Source organism: Manacus candei, unplaced genomic scaffold (assembly GCF_025592945.1).
Source record: "Manacus candei isolate 608988 ecotype Guabito, Panama unplaced genomic scaffold, ASM2559294v1 h1tg000067l, whole genome shotgun sequence".
NCBI lineage: Eukaryota > Metazoa > Chordata > Aves > Passeriformes > Pipridae > Manacus > Manacus candei.
The window spans coordinates 10,947,520-10,965,745 of NW_026138115.1; the positions used below are offsets into that span (position 1 = coordinate 10,947,520).

General features: G+C 42.8%; 1 protein-coding gene across 6 annotated transcripts in view; it reads left to right on the forward strand.

Moving 5' to 3' along the window:
- AREL1 (apoptosis resistant E3 ubiquitin protein ligase 1) overlaps positions 1 to 18,226 on the forward strand; it is a 41,876-nt gene that overhangs the window by 7,402 nt on the left and 16,248 nt on the right. For 2 of the 6 annotated variants that reach the window (XR_007907580.1, XR_007907583.1), the window contains exons 3-20: positions 1,002 to 1,061; positions 1,718 to 1,944; positions 3,575 to 3,812; positions 4,799 to 4,968; positions 5,043 to 5,223; positions 5,928 to 6,175; positions 7,856 to 7,933; positions 8,428 to 8,569; positions 8,970 to 9,091; positions 11,029 to 11,104; positions 11,518 to 11,627; positions 12,152 to 12,331; positions 12,482 to 12,607; positions 12,809 to 12,938; positions 13,020 to 13,078; positions 13,205 to 13,294; positions 14,280 to 14,455; positions 14,634 to 15,663. Coding sequence is in view for 2 of the 6 variants with exons in the window: in XM_051806487.1 (XP_051662447.1) it covers positions 1,002 to 1,061; positions 1,718 to 1,944; positions 3,575 to 3,812; positions 4,799 to 4,968; positions 5,043 to 5,223; positions 5,928 to 6,175; positions 7,856 to 7,933; positions 8,428 to 8,569; positions 8,970 to 9,091; positions 11,029 to 11,104; positions 11,518 to 11,627; positions 12,152 to 12,331; positions 12,482 to 12,607; positions 12,809 to 12,938; positions 13,020 to 13,078; positions 13,205 to 13,294; positions 14,280 to 14,455; positions 14,634 to 14,736 (2,516 nt within the window). In the remaining 4 variants the exon portion in view is untranslated. Of the gene's footprint in view, positions 1 to 1,001; positions 1,062 to 1,717; positions 1,945 to 3,574; positions 3,813 to 4,798; positions 4,969 to 5,042; positions 5,224 to 5,927; positions 6,176 to 7,855; positions 7,934 to 8,427; positions 8,570 to 8,969; positions 9,092 to 11,028; positions 11,105 to 11,517; positions 11,628 to 12,151; positions 12,332 to 12,481; positions 12,608 to 12,808; positions 12,939 to 13,019; positions 13,079 to 13,204; positions 13,295 to 14,279; positions 14,456 to 14,633; positions 17,787 to 18,226 lie in introns of those variants that run through there. The other 4 variants (XR_007907581.1, XR_007907582.1, XM_051806487.1 and 1 more) reach the window with 4 other exon arrangements.

An 18,226-nucleotide genomic window follows, 5' to 3' on the forward strand; every position in this document is an offset into this window, starting at 1 on the left:
CAATAACTCCCCTTTTGTGTTTGTTTAGAAGAAAAAAGCTTGAATACACAATGTAGCTTCTCACTAACTGAATGGTGACATGGTGAGCTATATTGTATGCATTACTGTATGCCAAATCCTTTGTCTAATTGCCACACATGTTCCTTGTTGCTGCTCTTTTTCCATCTGTCAGCTATGTCTTATCAACCAAACAGCATGTTGTTGTTCTGGGTGTGGTCTTTTTACTACATGTTTGTTTAGCAGTCCCCTCAGTGAGAACTTGATTCTAGATTGGTGTCTCTAAAAATTTCTGTAATCTTAATGGTGTACAAACCCAAAGTTTTAGCTTTTGTGTTGATCAGTGAGAGTTTCAGCTGAGAGGCTCCACTTTGCAGAAGCGAGTAGGAAAATACAGATTAACTGTTTTCCAATTGCATTAATACGTTCTATAGTGGACTTACATGGCAAAAAATGGATTCAGCTCTGCCCTAGAAGGATTTTGTTTGTTCTGAATAAATTAGGATGGTCTTGTCCACAACTCTTTTATTCCATAGCTTTTTCTTCTAAGGTTACTGGTTGAGGGTCAGCTTCTATCTGTTTTGGTGGTGGCTCTGTGATGTGCTTTCATGTCAGACTAGAAGTTAACTTTGTGACTTGGAAGTAGGTGTGAGAGTTTGGATGAGTGGCTTTTGGCCACTGCTGTTGAAGTTGGTGATCCTGCAAAACGTAGCTCCTTACTGCAGTACTCAGAGCCCGCTCTCACTGTTTTTAGAGGATAATATGTTGTTCTTCTTATAGGGCTCTGAATCTGATTTGGAATCTGTGACAGAGGGGGAACTGTTACTGTAGCGTGCTGTGCTGTTTGCATATTTCACAGTCTTGTGGAATAATGCTTTAGAGTTGTCCTTGCAGAGGAAGACAGATATCAACAGGCATTTTTTCTGAGGAATCACAGATTAAATTTAGGCCAGTGTATGTGAGGAAGAGTCACTGGACTGGACTTGGCCTATTTTGTGTTCTAGATGCAGCTGTGATCCTCGGCTGTGTGTCTCACCGAAGGGACCTGATGTTTTACATTATTGGTAAGTGAAGGAAAGGCTGCCACTGTATTTGTTGACCTCTCAATAGGCTTTAGGTGAGTTTCTTCATAGCCTTTGATTTAATGTTAGTTCAGAGTCTACGTAACAAACATGAAATTACTGTCACCCCACACTGTGCTCTCCACCTGGCAGACTTGCCTCTCCACCATTCGTGTTCCTAAAGTCCTTTCATTGACCTAATTCCTGAGCCATTCCTTTACTTTTTCTTTCAAGAACTGGTGGAGAGTTGTTGCCTCTGTGATGCCTCTTAATCCAGTCTTAATGTGATGTGCAGGGGTTGTATGGTTTTATGACTGTTTTCCCTTAAAAGAATCTCTGTAGTTCTAATTTGCCTCTCAAATGGAATCCCGTGCTTCTGTTGGGATGGCTGCTAAGCTTACCTGAGACTCTGTACCACCTTTACCTATTTCCTTTATTTGCAGTCATTTGCAGAGTTTTAAGCGACTTGGTATTCTCTAACCTTACTTGTAGCATAACACAAACCATAAATGTTCATGCAATAGCTTCTGCCTTAAACACCTAATTTGCAGTCGAGTAGAATGTCATTAACAAAAGGCATCTTGGGCTGATGCAGAGGGGATTTGAGTGCCTGACTCAGCCATGCTGCTGCAACCACCTTTGTTCTCTCCTTGCTGCAGGTGGGATCACGGTATTTGTTGTAGCTTTCTTCTTCACCATTAAGTTCCTATTTGAGCTTGCCGCACGTATAGTCAGCTTCCTTCAGCATGAGGACCGGGAACGCCGAGGGGAGCGAACTATTTATGACTACGTGCGAGGCAACTACTTGGATCCCCGGTCCTGCAAAATCTCCTGGGATTGGAAGGACCCCTATGAGGTGGGCCATAGCATGGCCTTCCGAGTGCATGTAAGGCAATATTTCTGTTTCCATTTCCATGCAGCTTTGTGGGCAGGAACAGAGGTCTGAGTTAGGGATGGGCTCTTCAAATGTGTTTTTTTGGGGGGCTAAGCCAGATGTAAGTTAGGAGGAGGAAAGCTATCTGTTTATGCCTTTTGCCCCATTAATGTGTTGCAGAAATCTGTAAGTGCATATTTCAGGCTTGCACTTCTTAAAAGTCTTATATCTCTCTCTCTAGAATCCTCTGAAGAGCCAGAGGAGACGAGGCTTGTCCTGACTACTGCTTCCTTTACTGGGAAGTGAGTGGGCTGAGCCTTGCCTTCAACAGACTTGGTGCTATCTTTTGGTTGTGCAGCTGAAGTTGAGAGCGTGGGAATGGGCATTTTACCAACCCAAAAGCAGTAAGGCTTCATGGCCACTCCCCATTCCTCTGAAATGGAATGTTTTTCTGTCTGACCTGGAAAAGCCTGCCAAGAACTCTTGTTTCCCTACAATCCCTAAAGGCCAAGTCTAGGGGAATGGGACAAGTACACAAATAAGATGGGTGAGGAGCCTAAACACAGAGAGTTTGGAGCTATGTGGAGAAAGTTTGAACAGGTTTTGCAGGGCTTGTGTGCCCATCTTTCTGTCCCATCTTCCCCATCCAGGAGGGTATCAAAATAAGAAGAAAGGTTCAGCTAGGTTGCCATACCCATCCCTCTTGGGAAGGTGACAAAAACCCTTCTGCTTGATGGTGAGTGAGGAATTCTAACTCCAGGGCAAGCAGTGAAAAGTTGCTGAGGGGAAAGGGACTTGTTCTGTACCTGCTGTTTGAATTTATTCTCTTCACCTTACTGACACTCACTCATGGCAGCTCCAGCAATGTGCCCTTCCACTTCATGCTTGTTTCCCATTTGCTTAGCCCTTTATTCATCAACAGTAGCTGTTGCATATGCTGGTTTCTCTCACTGACAGTCAAGATGCAAAGTACTTCAGGGCCTACACTCTCCCTGACTTACAAATAGGAAATATTAGTACCTTTTTGCTGTCTGCAGGCTGATTGCAGATGGCAGGGAGGCTCTGGCCTACAAGCTGCTGGCTCTTGAAGAACCATGCGTAAGGTTTCAAAGGTGTAATTCTTTACTTGTAAGGAAGTATTGGTCAAGGTATGTTACCTTTTGAAATTGTCCGGCAGATCAATTCTGTGATTGAACAGCCTGTGATCTTATCCAACACGTTTCTGTGGTGATGCTTCTTAGCAGTTAAGACTGGGTCAGCTCCTTAGGTCAGCATCTTTTTTACACTATTTTCTATAACAAATTGGTGAGAGCTTTTCCAGAGCTTAGCTGTATAAATGAACAAGATCTGATGGCTTTACTTTTTTCCTTTCGATAGTGGGTTCTCTTGATTTCTGCTCTGATATTGCACTAGCAGTGCAGACAGGAAATGCCTGGAGTCATGTTCTTTTCAGGGCACACATTTGAACCCCAGCACAAAAGACCCTGTTCATTTTGGAGAACGCAGCCAGTGTGACAAAGTTGTCTATTAATTATTTTTCCTTCACTGAGTTGGGGTTCTTTCCCTTCCCTAAGGCAACTTGCTTTCTCTTCCTCTGTGCACTGCATATTTTTGTTGACCTGGACTTCTGTTTCCCATGCAGTTATTCTATAAAAATGGGCAACCCTTCCCTGCTCACCGGCCTGTGGGGCTGCGTGTTCACATCTGCCATATGGAGTTAGCAATTGATATTCCTGTAACCCAGGAAGTTCTTCAGGAGCCCAATTCCAATGTGGTGAAAGTGGCCTTCACTGTGCGCAGAGCTGGAAGATATGAGATTACTGTAAAACTCGGTGGCTTGAATGTGGCCTACAGCCCCTACTACAAGGTGTTCCAGCCAGGTAAGGTCTAAGTGGCCCTCTAATGATTCAGAGTAGATTTGGAGGTGTTGGAGGCAGTTAGGTAAATGTGTTTCCAGCTAAAAGAGGTAGGTGACAGGGAAAAAGTTACCTTTCACCATTTACCTCCTGCCACGTGTAGATCCTAGCAATAGCCCCATGAGTAAAACATACTTGTGACTACCAGTACCTGGCAAAACAGAAACTGCCTTACAGAAAAGTCATTAATGCTGCTTACAATCCCTAACCACTTGTGTCATGTTCTCTGTTTTGTAGTAACTTCTTCATAATCCATCTAGTAGTCAGGGAATGAATGCCTTTTGTGAAAGTACTGAATTATTTGTATCTGAATTGGAAATGCTGTCATGATTTAACTCTGTCTTCTTTGAATACCTCACTCTATTCCTTTAAGCTCATGGAGCAGTTGATACCTTTGATTATACACTTCTTTAAAAGCATTTCCTTTTTATCTGTATTAAATTTGTTTTCTACTACTTTTGGTTTTTTGACTCCAGTTGACATCTTTCATGTTTCATGTACGTGTTCATTGAAAGGACCTCTATTCCATTGCACTGTGAATAGATACACATCTTGCTAAGATATCTTTGCTAAGGAAGCTCCGGTTTAATTCAAATACACTTCAGGCTAAAGTTTGTTTGGTAAGCTGCATTTGCAGGTTTTCTTAGATGTCAGCTAGATTGTATTTTGTATGTACAGTGGGAGCAACTTCCTGAGCTGAAGGTTAGAATGGTGGAAAAGACTAGTAACTGGGTTTGTTTTATTAGTATTAAGTTTCTGATCCAAGACAAACACTATGCACTACACCATGTATTTCAGTGCTCAGATACTCTGTTTTGAATATCAGAGCATCAAATATGTTTAGATTTGATCCATTTTCAAGGGTATTGTGCCCCTAGTTGCTTTTCTTTTGCTTTTTGTAGCTTCGCCTCGGAATTTGTTTCACTCTAAATTGTTGTTGTCTGCTTCAGGAATGGTGGTTCCCTCCAAAACCAAAATTGTCTGCCATTTCTCCACTCTGGTGCTGACCTGTGGGCAGCAGCACACTCTGCAGATAGCTCCCAGAGATGAGTATGACAATCCCACCAGCAACTCTGTGTCACTGATAGATGAGCACAATTACAGCCTCTCCATCCATGAGGTGAGTGCAACCTCCTCCCTTGCTGCTTGACTCGAGGTGAGCTAGGGAGCTCAATTTATTTGTTTTCTGTTTAGCTGGGTCCTCAAGAAGAAGAGAGCTCTGATGTGGTGTTTGAGAAGTCTGTGGTGTCTAATCGGCAGACTTGCGAGGTGCTCTTCCGACTCACCTTGCACTCTAGGGGGTGTTTCCATGCCTGCATCTCCTACCAGAACCAGCCCATAAGCAATGGTGATTTTGACATCATTGTTCTAAGCGGTGAGTCAAGACTTACTCAGTATTCATTCTCCAGGTGTCCTCTTACAACGTGCTTTGCACACTCATGTAGCAGAGCTAGTAGTGGCTTCCCTGCAGGCTAACCATGCTTAATTGCTAAAGGAAAGCATATTCATTTAAAAATGCTGAGGTAAATGAATTTGTTGCTTAACAAGGAAGATCTCTGAGAGTTGATACTCTCTGAGCCATCAGCAGATAAAAGCAAGTGTTTTTCTCCTATTTCAGGAGATTTACCTTGGAAATTAGGCAATTTTTATTGCTTGCTAGTAGTTGGCATCTGAGCCAGTCATGTATTGTATGTTAAGTTATATGGATGAACAACACTGCATGTAACCTATGTGAGATTTTGTTTTATGATGTTATAATTTCTTCAGGAGTGAGCCAGATTTCAATGTGGCTGTCAAGTGGCTGTGCCTTCAGGCTGGTGCTCTGAGAGAGAGGTTCTGTATGCCTTTTTTCTTTAACCAGTCACTATCTGAAACCATGACAGACAAACTGCCATCGTGAAATCTTCTCATCCCACTCCTGGGTTCTCTTTATTAAAGTTTCACTTGACCAGGTTTTGCTTTGGATATATAGCCTTTTCTTTAAAATCATAGTCACTGATTTGGTGCTAGCCTGTGTATTCTTTTTCATTCTGTTCTCCATTAGTATTTACACAACTCTTTCATATCTATTTCCCTCAGAGAATGAAAAGAACATTGTAGAACGCAATGTGTCCACCTCAGGTGTCAGTATTTATTTTGAAGCCTACCTTTATGATGCTCCTAGTTATACCAACACTCAGTGGCAACTTCCACCAATGCACCTGAGCTCCTCCCAGCGCCGTCCTTCTACTGCAATTGAGGATGAAGATGAAGATTCTCCTTCTGACAGCCAGACACCTGAGAAAGTGAAAAAGCCTAAAAAAGTGTACTGCTATGTGTCACCTAAGGTAGATATCACTGCTCTTGAGTGCACGTTTAAAGTACGCTGCAACTGAAGAATTTCTCGTGCTCTGTATCTTAACTCCAGATTTAGGTGCCTCAGATTTAGTTAAAAAAAGGCTTGCCCAAGGCAAACATGGAGCACATAACTAAGAATAATGTGAAAATGCATTTTGAAATTTTAGGACTGTGTCTTTCTAGGTCTGATCCAAAGTCTACTGGGAATTTTCTCATTGATTGTTCAATAGGTATTCTGTTTGCCTTTCCTTTGTTCTGGTCAGGTCAGACCTCCAATTCCTATTCTCAGTTTCTGATACCTATAAACTCGAACGTAACAGAATCTCACCTTCTCAGATTTTATGTCTTTGTCCTGTTTCTGGAATGTTTCACTGAAAAGAAAAGGAAAAAAAAATGGTTTGAGGACAAAAGGTAAATTTATAAGTAGAAGAAACAGGATTCAAGCAAGTCAAGAGAAACTAAGGATTCTCTTATAGTAACACTATGTTAACAGTAACTATTGCGCTTTATTATTGCCTAAGAACATTTGGAAACTAGAAAGAAAATTCCTCTAAATCTACTAATGGGTTCAAATTCACTTTGTTAATCTACCTATTCAAATGCATTCTAAAAAAAGCAGTGATTAATATAAAACTGAAAGACTAATGCAGGAATTGCTTTTCTGGCAAAGGGAGAAAGAGTGATGCGAAACATTTATAGGATGGAGTGTGCTGCTAGACATTTCTGAATTTGTGATGCATGTGGCTGTAAGAACTGTCAGTGGGAATGAATGCTGTGTCCTCATGAGGTCAGCATCCTTTCATCCTTGATGTATCATTTTGGACTTTCGTACTCTTTTCTACTTGGTAAAGCAGATCACCAGAAGTGGGTACTGTTGCAAGCTCCCTCGAGGTGCCAAAGCTGTTAATGTGATTGAGGCTTTTGTAATGTCTCCCTGGATATCTCTCTCTATATAAATAGAAACAGTGGAAAACTGTTACTATGCTGTTATTTCTTTTAAGAGGTTGTTGTTCACATTTGGTTTGTTTCTGGAGAAATGCTGCTTGTCAGTTTTTCCAGTTATTGCAACTAGAACAGGCTTGTGCAGGAAATGGTTTTGTTTTGTATAAAGATGCTAAAATTTCATCTTAACTTGCTCTCCAGAAGGCAGCAGTTCCACAGTTAGTTATTTGTTCTGGCAGAAAAACATTGTGAGAAGAAACTTCTGCAAATCTTGTGAATTTAGCAAGTGCTTTCTAAAAGATGATTGAAATGATTGTGAAAATTTGGGATTAATATTAGTAGGCTGTTAGCGTGACTTTTACCAAAACCTTTTTGTCAGTGCATTACAGTCATGTCCTGAATTCAGCTTCTCAAGCGTACTTAAGATTACTATCCAATTAGACTGGTGATGTTCTACTGAACACAATGGCTTACTGCTGTAAAATCTGTGTCATGCTGGCATCCCACATGCGTCATAAATGCACGCAGTGAAGTCTTACTGACAAGTTGCTTACAGTTCTGTGGAGCTTTAAAGACTCTTCTATATTGTGCCAAATGTTGCAGACACCTGTCCCTGGGGTTGAAGGGAGGTCTAGCCTTATGGAACTGTCCTGTGCCTCATATGTTTCATGGACAATCCTTAACAGACATGTGACATTTAACATTTTCTTTTCCTTATGGTTACTCAGCAATTCTCAGTGAAAGAATTTTACCTGAAGATCATTCCATGGCGCCTTTTCACCTTTAGAGTGTGTCCTGGCACAAAGGTGAGCCTCTTTCCATGTACGTGCCACGGCACCTCCATGTTGTTAGCTTGTCATCCTTATGAATGGTGGTCTTTTTTTTTCTTTTGGAGAGAAGGGCTTCCACCCACAGAACAACATTTTATGGCATAAAATTCAACTTTCTAATTCCCTCCCAGTGCCCAAATTTGCTAATATTTGTGAATAGAAGGCAGTCTTATCGCTCCTTTCTGCCTTTTGTCCCAATGCTAGGCAAAATCTTGATTCCTTGCATTTTTCATTTTATTTTCCTCATAACCTTGCTAAAACGCTGTGATTGTGTCCACTGAAGCCCTTACGCTACTGTGTGAAGTTTGAAGCAGCCTCCTAACTGGAGTCTTGAAGTAGTGTTCCTGTTAACTGTGTACGCATGGGTGAACAGAAAAAGTCTTAGAGCACAGCTGGGTTGCTCTGTCTACTGAACATACTGTGCCTTCTGCATGATGGGTTTACCTTTTCTTGCATCTTTTTGCTGCTAGTTTTCATACCTTGGTCCTGATCCTGTGCACAAATTACTGACACTGGTGGTGGATGATGGGATCCAACCCCCTGTGGAGCTCAGCTGCAAGGAGAGGAACATCTTGGCAGCCACTTTCATTCGCTCTCTGCATAAAAACATAGGTAAAGGGGCAGTGAGGTGGGTACAGTAGTCAGGAAGTTGGCACTTGATTCTGCTGGTTTTCCTGGGGAATAAAGATTGCCAGCACTGAATAACTTCCTATGAGAACTCTGATTCCTGGAGTCTCATACTCTGTTCCTGTTGGTGCTTCCAGTGAATGTACTTTGGCAGCTGTTCCTTTTCAGCTCAGCTTCTCTGTCAGGCTCTTTGAAAGAGCACCTGTGAGTATGAATATCAGCAAGACTAACTGCAAACTGCCTTGAGAGTTCTGTCTTCAAACCTTGCTGTAATAAATGCACCTTTGGGCTGTTAAGCTGACCTGTGCAGCTAATCTTAGGAATACTGTCTAGATGTTTGAGGTGCTGACAGCTCAGGCCTGACTCAAATTGTCATTATTCTCAGGAGGCTCTGAAACCTTCCAAGACAAAGTGAACTTCTTTCAGCGAGAGCTACGTCAGGTGCACATGAAAAGACCTCATTCAAAGGTCACGCTGAAGGTCAGCCGTCACTGTCTGCTGGAGTCGGTGAGTGTATAAGTCACTTTACTTAACTCGAGTGCTTCCTCCATCCTTTTCCTTCTGCTTGGTGCCTAAGGAAATTTAAACTGGGATGTGCTAGGGCAGCCATACTAAAAATGATTAGTCCTTCTGTTTCAAGGCAGATGCCAGCAGACAGCTTTCCAAAGATGAAAAAAAGAAAAAAAAAATCCCAAGTAGCTCCTCTGTGTTCTGGTTTGTTATTAGGTGGAATGCTGTATTCCTTCTCTACGGATAGCAAGATCTGATCGATTTCTTAGGCAGTTAGGCAACTTCAACTCTGATAAATTTTTAAGGAACTTGTCACAGAGTAAATCAAGCCTTGAGAGATGTCTAGGGTAAATTATAGCCACAAGCTGTGCCAGGGGACAGATTGGACATCAGGAGGAATTTCTTTGTAAAAAGATTTGTTGAACATTGCAATGGACTGCTCAGGGAGGTTATGGAGTTGCCATCCTTGAAAGTGTTCAACTGGACGTGGCACTTAGTGCCATGGTCTAATTGACAAGGTGGTTATCAGTCACAGGTTGGACTCAATGATCTTAGAGGTCTTTTCCAATCTGAATGTTTCTGTGATTCTGTAAATGGATGCAGAGACTGTCTACCTGGACCAGATTTGGGAGCATAACACAAAGTCCTGAGTCATTATCTACTGTTTTCCTGGCACAGAGCCATTCAGTGAGATAAGGTGTCAAGTCAGATGTTACTGAGCTGCATGCATAAAACTCTTGCACCAACAGGCTACTAGTAGTGGTTCAGAGTGATGATAAAGTATTTTGTTGAGTCCTTGAGTTAAGTCTTCACCAATTCTGACCTGAGCTGTTGTGTTTCCAAAATGGAACTTAGTCATTCATATAATATGGTTATTAAATGACATTCTCAATACTGTGTATGCAGGGCAGGCAGTTATCCTGACTTATTGTTTCCACATGTGTCTCATAACAGTAATGTTATAAAGATGGAAAAGAACATTTCTGGGGCAAGCAGGAGTGGCTGGGATTTCCCTTGATTTACACTCAGTAAATCTGTGTTTTGGAATATTTTCTGCATGTACCAGCTTGCAGTGTTTATGAGATCATGTTTCAGTTAATAGCTTGCTACAAAATTACTTCATTTCTAAACAGCATTTTCGTGACTGTTTTGTCCTACTATATTGGAAATTCCTGCACTGTCTTGAGCATTGGTGTTAGAGCCTAGTAAGACAAAATAAATCCAATGCCGTAATAATAATAATAATAATAATAATAATAATAGTAATAATAAGCTTTAGTGACCAAGGTTGATAGGCACAATGAATGTGACCAATGTGTTTAGCCCAGAGGTGTGACCAGGATGATGCTCTACCCTATTTGAAGATAAGCTAAGCCGTATGACTGAGGACTGCCATGTAGCTTTTTAAATTTTCTTTAATTGGAATCTGGAATCGGGGCACAGGAAGTTCTAGACACTTGAGATATTTTATTACTTTTTTGCATCGTGACTTGCTCTAAGTATGAACTCAGTGATTCTTTTCAAGCTATTTTCTGGTGCTCTTTGAAACAATCCTATTTTAAATCTAACTTGTGGGCTGAGAGTGCTTTACAGAAATTGCTCCTTCCCACAGGCATTTTAATACTTTAAACAATACTGTACTGCAGCCTTGAGAAGGATAATTCTATGCTAAGACCTCACACTGTTCTAAGATGAACTGTATTTTATATAGATAATGTGTCTCATAACAGAAAATGAGGAATTGGCTTCTGTGGCTTTGGACAAATAAGAATTAGACCTTAGGCATTCTAATTCTCACTTTTATACTTTAGAGTACTAGACTACTTACTGTTTTTTTGTGTTGCTTAAATTGCCCAGTCATGTGCAGGACTGCATATTGGTTATGGGGTGCCAAGCAGTAATGGCTGCTGCTATTTTCTTTTTCTTTTTTTCAGTCTTTTAAAGCAACACGAAATTTTTCTGTTTCTGACTGGAGCAAAAACTTTGAAGTGATTTTTCAGGATGAAGAAGGTGAGTTATGCTATGAATATATATGAGGAGGAAGCAAAAGGAATGATGGTGCAGTAGTTTTAATCTGAAATGCTGGTTTCTTCTGGTATGTCCGTCCTTGGTGGCTTTCCAGCTCTTTCACTTTCTCACAGATGTGAGTGAATTATTCTGCTGGTGCTGTTCTATACCTACTCACATAGGGACCTGAGGCCTTATATAAACTCCACCCCTCTCCCCCTAAAAAACCCACAAACTAACAAAAAAACCCAACTAGGACTAGGTTTGGGAGCAGAACCTAGAGTTCTGTAGTTCCTGTCTACTGCATTTTTGCTAGGTAGCTGTTCACTGTGACGAACTCTCGTGTCAGGTAAGCAGCACACAAGAAATTCTTGAATTGATGACCCATGGATGACCAAGCTTGTTTTATCTTGTAGCTCTGGACTGGGGAGGTCCACGCAGAGAGTGGTTTGAGCTCATTTGTAAGGCATTATTTGATACCACCAATCAACTGTTTACCCGCTTTAGTGATAACAACCAGGCCTTGGTGAGTCTGCAATTCCTGTGCCAAATGCACAGAAATGTGAGCATTGACATGCTTATGGTTAAACAATGCTGCTATTAAATGGTATGGAACCTTACCCATTCTTTAGCTTGCTTGTATAGTCACTTCTAGTGCCTTTCTCAAAGCTTTGCTTAATGATCTTAACCCATTGAAATGTCAAAGAACTGGCTGGATGAACAGTAGAGGGTGGACAGTCAGCAGGGAAGACTGGATTTTTGGGCAAGAGGAGGTGGCATCAGAGTGTCTAGAGGTTCTATTGGTTCTGAATGTTTCAGAATCCATTTCTGCTCTCATACAGCTTCTTGCCTGTGCATGTGAAACATTTTGTATTCTTCCTAGGCAGGCTCAGGCATTTTATTTCTATTGCTTGGCTTTGGGGACATTACAGTAAAGCTCCTTGGACAGACTGAGAGATGCCATGACTTGAACTGGTCTCATATTTGCTATTTGTGCTAGTCGGACTGGATACCGATACTTGGATATTTAATTTTGCTTCCTCTTTGCAGGTGCATCCGAATCCAGGGCGTCCCACATATTTACGACTCAAAGTGTATGAATTTGCAGGCCGCCTGGTAGGAAAGTGTCTTTATGAATCATCTCTGGGAGGTGCTTACAAACAACTGGTTCGAGCTCGCTTCACCCGATCCTTCCTGGCTCAGATCATAGGACTTCGTATGCATTACAAGGTAAAGCTTCCCAGCCTTGTCTGAAGCCTGTGTTGGTCTGGGGAGAGATTGAATGCTGGTGTAGTAGCAGACCCAGAGTCCTGGTTAGCAAAGTGTGGGGGTTTTTTTGTTCTTCCCTCCATGTCTCTGCTTTCTTATTCTTTCACACAGTATTTTGAAACGGATGACCCAGAATTCTATAAATCCAAAGTGTGTTTTATACTGAACAATGATGTGAGTGAGATGGATCTGGTCTTTGCTGAAGAGAAGTATAGCAAAACAGGACAGCTGGAGAAGGTGAGGAAGGCAGTTCCTGAAGGTGGGACAGTTTAACCCCTAATGCCTGCAGTAATGGGGACCAAGAACTCTGCTACATGCCCCAGAAAATTGAGCTTACTCAGGGCAGTAGCTCCTTCCTTGTTTTTTTTTTCTGGCTGGGTGTTCAGGTTTGGGGAATGCTGTTGATCAAATTCACGTCAAGTGTTCTCCTGTTTTCAGGTGGTAGAACTGGTGGCAGGAGGGGCTCAAGTACCAGTGACGAACGAAAACAAAATCTTGTATCTAAATCTGCTTGCACAGTACAGGCTGGCTAATCAGGTTAGAGAGGAGGTGGATCACTTCCTGAAAGGTAACATGCTGCCTGCTCCCTGCTCCTCTCTGCCTTTATGTCCCAGGGCATAGCACATGCTGCTCTTCTCTTCTCTTCCAGGTCTTAACGAATTAGTTCCTGAGAACCTGCTGGCTATTTTTGATGAGAATGAGCTTGAGGTAATTGCTGCCTTCCTAAGCATCTCTACCTTTACTTCCCCATTTTAAATGTTCATAACTTGCACAGTAGCTGTTGCCTTGTTTCCTTGGCTCCTGGCTTTCTGACTGCAGCCTCTTACCTTTCAGTTGCTTATGTGCGGTACTGGAGATATCAGTGTCTGTGACTTCAAGGCACATGCTGTAGTGGTGGGAGGATCTTGGCACTTCCGTGAGAAGGTAAGTGAAAGGGTTCCTCTCTTCTGCTTGTCGAAACCAGTTATCCCAACTACAGCAGAAGATAAACTGGGAACAGATGTCTTGGTTGGAATTTAGGATTTCAGAAGGACAAACTGAACAATTCAGGGGTCAGGTAGGACTGCACACATTATGAAATAGTGTTTCCCCCTAGAGTGATCCTTCAGCCTGGCTGACTAGGGGTGATGCTTAATCAGATACCAACAAGTAACAATCATCAGCAGTGGTCTCTTTAAAAAAAATTCAACAAAGCACTAATTAAGAACAGTTCAGCCGGGATTCAGGAGAAGTTGGTGGGAATTATTGCTACTGAAGATGTTCTTGGTGATATATCTAAGAGATGCTTGAAAAACATGTTTGCAGCCCACAGGTAGTGTTTGGAATTCAGTGCTGTGATGAAGACTACTGATGTAGTAGCTTAAATTTGTACCCTCTGATGGTTCCCATCCCTCCCTGCATTTCCCAACGAGAGGGTTATGGGAATAGTAGCAGCTTCATTTAGAAAAATAATAGAAGCTGCCAAAACACCCAAGATGAAAAGAGAATGGGAATACAAGTTTCTGTCTGTAAACACTGGATGGTTTCATCTTTCTGCAGAAGTACCAGATGATGTGAAAAAACAAAAGAGTAGCATAGTGCAAGAAGCAAATGACTTTTCTGCATTGTAAACCTATCTCATTGCCTATGCAGGTATTTCTAAAAATCTCCGTGGGGAGAGCAGAAGCAGAAGCAGCCTTTCTTTTTTACGGGAAAGGATTGGTGGGAGATAGGAGCATGGGAAATCTCTTAACTGATTAGAAACTATGTAATACTTGCCTCTATGTGTCACCCTGGTAAAACAAAACAATTCTAACTATTAGTAGAGTGCTTGCTTGCAAGGGCAATTGACTGATCTTCTTGCAAGTTGCTAATGTGCTTACTTGATTTCCTTGGCTGACCTGTCTTTATGTTCTCTGTTTCTTAACAGGTCATGAGGTGGTTTTGGACTGTGGTGTCCAGTTTCACGCAGGAAGAGCTGGCCAGGCTTTTGCAGTTCACAACTGGTTCCTCCCAGCTGCCTCCAGGAGGGTTTGCTGCACTCTGTCCATCTTTCCAGATCATTGCAGCTCCAACTCACAGTACTTTGCCGACAGCCCACACTTGGCAAGTATCCTGGGGTGGTAGGACTTTCTGCATTGTGCTTTTGGGAGTGACACCAGCCAGTTGTGGTGGGCAAGCAGTGTAATGTATGTGATGCTTGTGTCAACCCATCTAAAAGCAGCTGATGGGGATGGTTCCCTCTCAGATCTAGTCTGAATGGAATTTTTCTTTTGTTTTACAGTTTTAACCAGCTGTGCCTCCCTACTTATGACTCCTATGAAGAAGTGCACAAGATGCTGCAGCTAGCTATCAGCGAGGGTTGTGAGGGTTTTGGCATGCTGTGATTTCCCCTTTCCAGGAGACCACTTAGCCTCTTGGCTCTTCGTGGCAAGACCCAGGTTCAGTCCTCTGCTTGTTCTCCTTCCCTTCATACGGGCAATGGAGGCACAGCAAAGACTCCATGTAAAGGAACTTGTCATTCAGAAGATGTCATGTGGCCTTTCTGTATCCCAAATATGTCATCAAGAGCTCATCTTTTCCCTTTTCCTCATTCTCCATTTGGTTCAGTGTGAAACAGCAAAAGGACTACGGTGCATTCATCAAGGAGATATTGCACTTGATTTCCATGTACCCTGTACACCCATCCTTCTGTGAGAAGATGAAGTTCATAAGCAGAAGTTACAGGGAGGTGCAGGAGATCTGCTGAGCTGCCTTTATTGTAGCTCTCTAGGAGGAAGAGGGAAGACCAGCATGGAGTTCTGCTGGAAATCTGGCTCATGGGAAGCCTTAGTAACTTCCCATGTCTTGGCTCAACTCCCCCAGTGATGCTCCCTGATAGTTCATCTCACTGTGACTGGTAAGGAGTGTACAGTTGTCCATTCTTTCAGTACCTGACCCAAAAGGGTTTCTGGTTCTCCTTCTCCGTCTTGCTCTGGATGCTGCTGTCATGTGCGCCACAGAGAAAAATGGGGAGTATCCACTGGAGGGAGTAACCCAAGGGGGAGAACAATCTCATCGGAGCACATGTGCTGGCCCTGACAGTGATCCTGTACTACCTCCACCAGGGTCCAGCAGCAGAAGCTGGTAATGAGCCTCTGCAAATGAACTGGAAGAGGAGTTTCTCCTCCACTGAATGTTTCTGACAGTTGATGTTGCACAGGAAGCTGTTCCATGCCCTTGCCTTCTTTTCCCTTCCTCAGGAGAGAGAGTATGGGCATGAGTGTGATCCCTCAATGCTGAGCACCAATGCCTATCCCACATTCACCTTCAGGGTATGTATGTTATGTAGTAACAGTGACAGATCAATAAGCAGCTAGAGTGTGCACTGGGCTTGCATTTGTTGTTGGGGTGACGGTACTGGGCAGAACATGGTACCTCTTCTCCAGAATCCCACAGTGTCTTGGCTTCTACCTCTATCATGCAGCAGCCTGAGGCTTCTCTTTTTCTACTGCATTTCAGAGTGTCCAGAGAGTTGTTGGTGCCTGGAGAGCAGCTAGATTTCTGTCCTTCCATTCTTCTTTCTTTCTTCATCCCTCCTTTCCTCCTGATCCATTCAGCACTGTTGGCTTTCCAGCACAAAATGCTAACTAGAACTTCACTCAAGTGATCACTCAACAGCCTGCACCCACCATTGTCTGGCTTGTAGGGGGAGGAGTGGGCAGACCAGCATGAGAAGTAAGTTTATGATTGGGGTCTGTTGTAGCTGGCAGTCCATTCAGCCTTTCCCAGGGGAATAAAGGGAAGGGGAATCTGAGAATCTTGATGAGTTCTTCCGTGAAGCAAAACTCAAGTTTTTTGTTTTCAGCAGTCCCTTAGATGGTTCAAGTCAAAGGCATACAGGAGTCAAAGTTGAAGAAATCTGCATTGCTAATACCTGCAATGTGAGCTTTCACTGGATTATGGATTTGCTGGATTTCTTCCAGAATGGAGTTTCAGACTGGCATGCCAAGCTAATTTTAGAACACCCTATTGGATAAAAAGTCACATCATCCTCTTCAGTCCCCTTCTGCTATCTTCAGGCCGATCCAGTCAGACTTGTGCACAGTATGGATCTTTTAAGTTAACTGTCTGTGCTTTTCAAGTGTAGCTTAGTCGAATTGACTGGGAACTTGGGGGAAATATTCTATATCTAGAAAATGTTTTTAAGACAGCATCTGAGTCATTCTTGGGCTGTTACTTCTGTACAGAAAAAAAATAAGCCATTTTGGTGCCAAAAAGCAGTCAGCTGAACATGGAGACTACTCAGGGGGATTTCTTTGCCTTGTGAATTTATTCCCTCACTGGCACTGAGGTGCTGCGAGGCTGCCAGCTTGAGAGTTGCCACTCTTGTGCTCTGACAGATCATGTTAATAGTGGCTGTTCTCCCTTTTTGAATGCAGGCTGCATTCTGCAAAGTTCTGACCTCCTTTGGATGGACAGTATGGTACCATTTTATTTACACTGCAGATGACTTCCATGGTCAGTAGAGTTACAGAGTCCTGTGTTTTCCAAGACACCACTTCACTGCTTTCTCCAGGGACCGAGAGGAAGTGGCGGTGCTCAGCTCAACTCCAGTTTGTTGGGAGGCATAGCTTGGTGTTGTTTCTATGTTTCAGCCTTGTCTTGCAGTCTCAGCTGTCTGAGGATGTTTTCAGCCCTATAGCTATGGGTCAGCTCTGACAGTGACATCTTCCTCAGGAATCTTCTCCCTTCTTCTCTTGAGCTGTCATTTTTTAATTCTGGAGATGAAGTAACTGGCCATTGGGCAGACTTCCTTTACTGGAAGGAGGTCCTAAATGCTTCTCATTCATTACAGCCAGCACTCCACACTTCCCAGCAGCTGTGAAGATGCCAAGGATTTTCTTCTTAACCCAAGTGCGGTCAGAACTGTGATGGGTGCTCTTGGTCAACTAAACCCATCCCCACTGTTTGCACAGGCCCCTAGCTGGTCCCATGTTGCTGAGATCCATCACAATATTTCTAAACTTGTCTCTGGCTTTACACCATTTCCCAGTACAGTCATTTTTGATGCTGCCCCTAATGCTGGCAATGGGGATGTGCTGTGGTCACCCCCACGCTATGTTACTTCTGGCAGAAGCTCGTTACTTTTCGTTTTTGCCCTTTATTTATTCCCACTTAATAGAGGCTCTTCTGTAGAAATCCTTAGGATCATGATACCATCTTAGACAAGATTCCATGTTTCCTGAAGCTGCTTTGAGGTGCAGAGGGCCTGGCTTCAGCCTGTACCTGTAGGCCATGTTGCATGTTTTTAGAAACCAGGAGCTGTAGATGATACAGGTCAAATACTAGTTCCCTCTGGTGAATTTCTGGCAGAGTTCAGCCAAAATTTGGAAGCCTGTGGTTGTAGTAGTTGATTTTGTAAATAGTTTGTATAATAAATAAAATATTTTAAAAATGCTGCCTTCTCAGATCAGCATTCTTTCTGGGATTTACAGAGGGAATCAAACTGGTGCTATCTGTGGGCAAGGGGCCTCTCCAGGTCTTCAGGTGTCTGATAGAGGTCTGCTGTGGGGGGAGAGGATGGTTCTCCACCTGCAGCCTATCAGGATGCGTGAGTGAAGCCAGGACCCTTTGGGAAGAGGCAGGAGTGAACTTTTGGGAAGAGGCAGGAGTCTGGGCTGGGGCTTGCAGTGAAGCCTCACTGGTGCCTGAAATAGGCTGGAAAATGGTCTGAAGCAGCTAGTAATGCCAGAAAGTATTTTAAAAACTCTTTAATATAAATTAATAATGCAGTTAGTGCAATTACTTTTTCATCTTACTGTGCATTACCTTTGAGCTGCAGGTACTTACTTGTACTGCCTGTGCTTCGCTGTACTGTCAGGAGGATTAGATGAA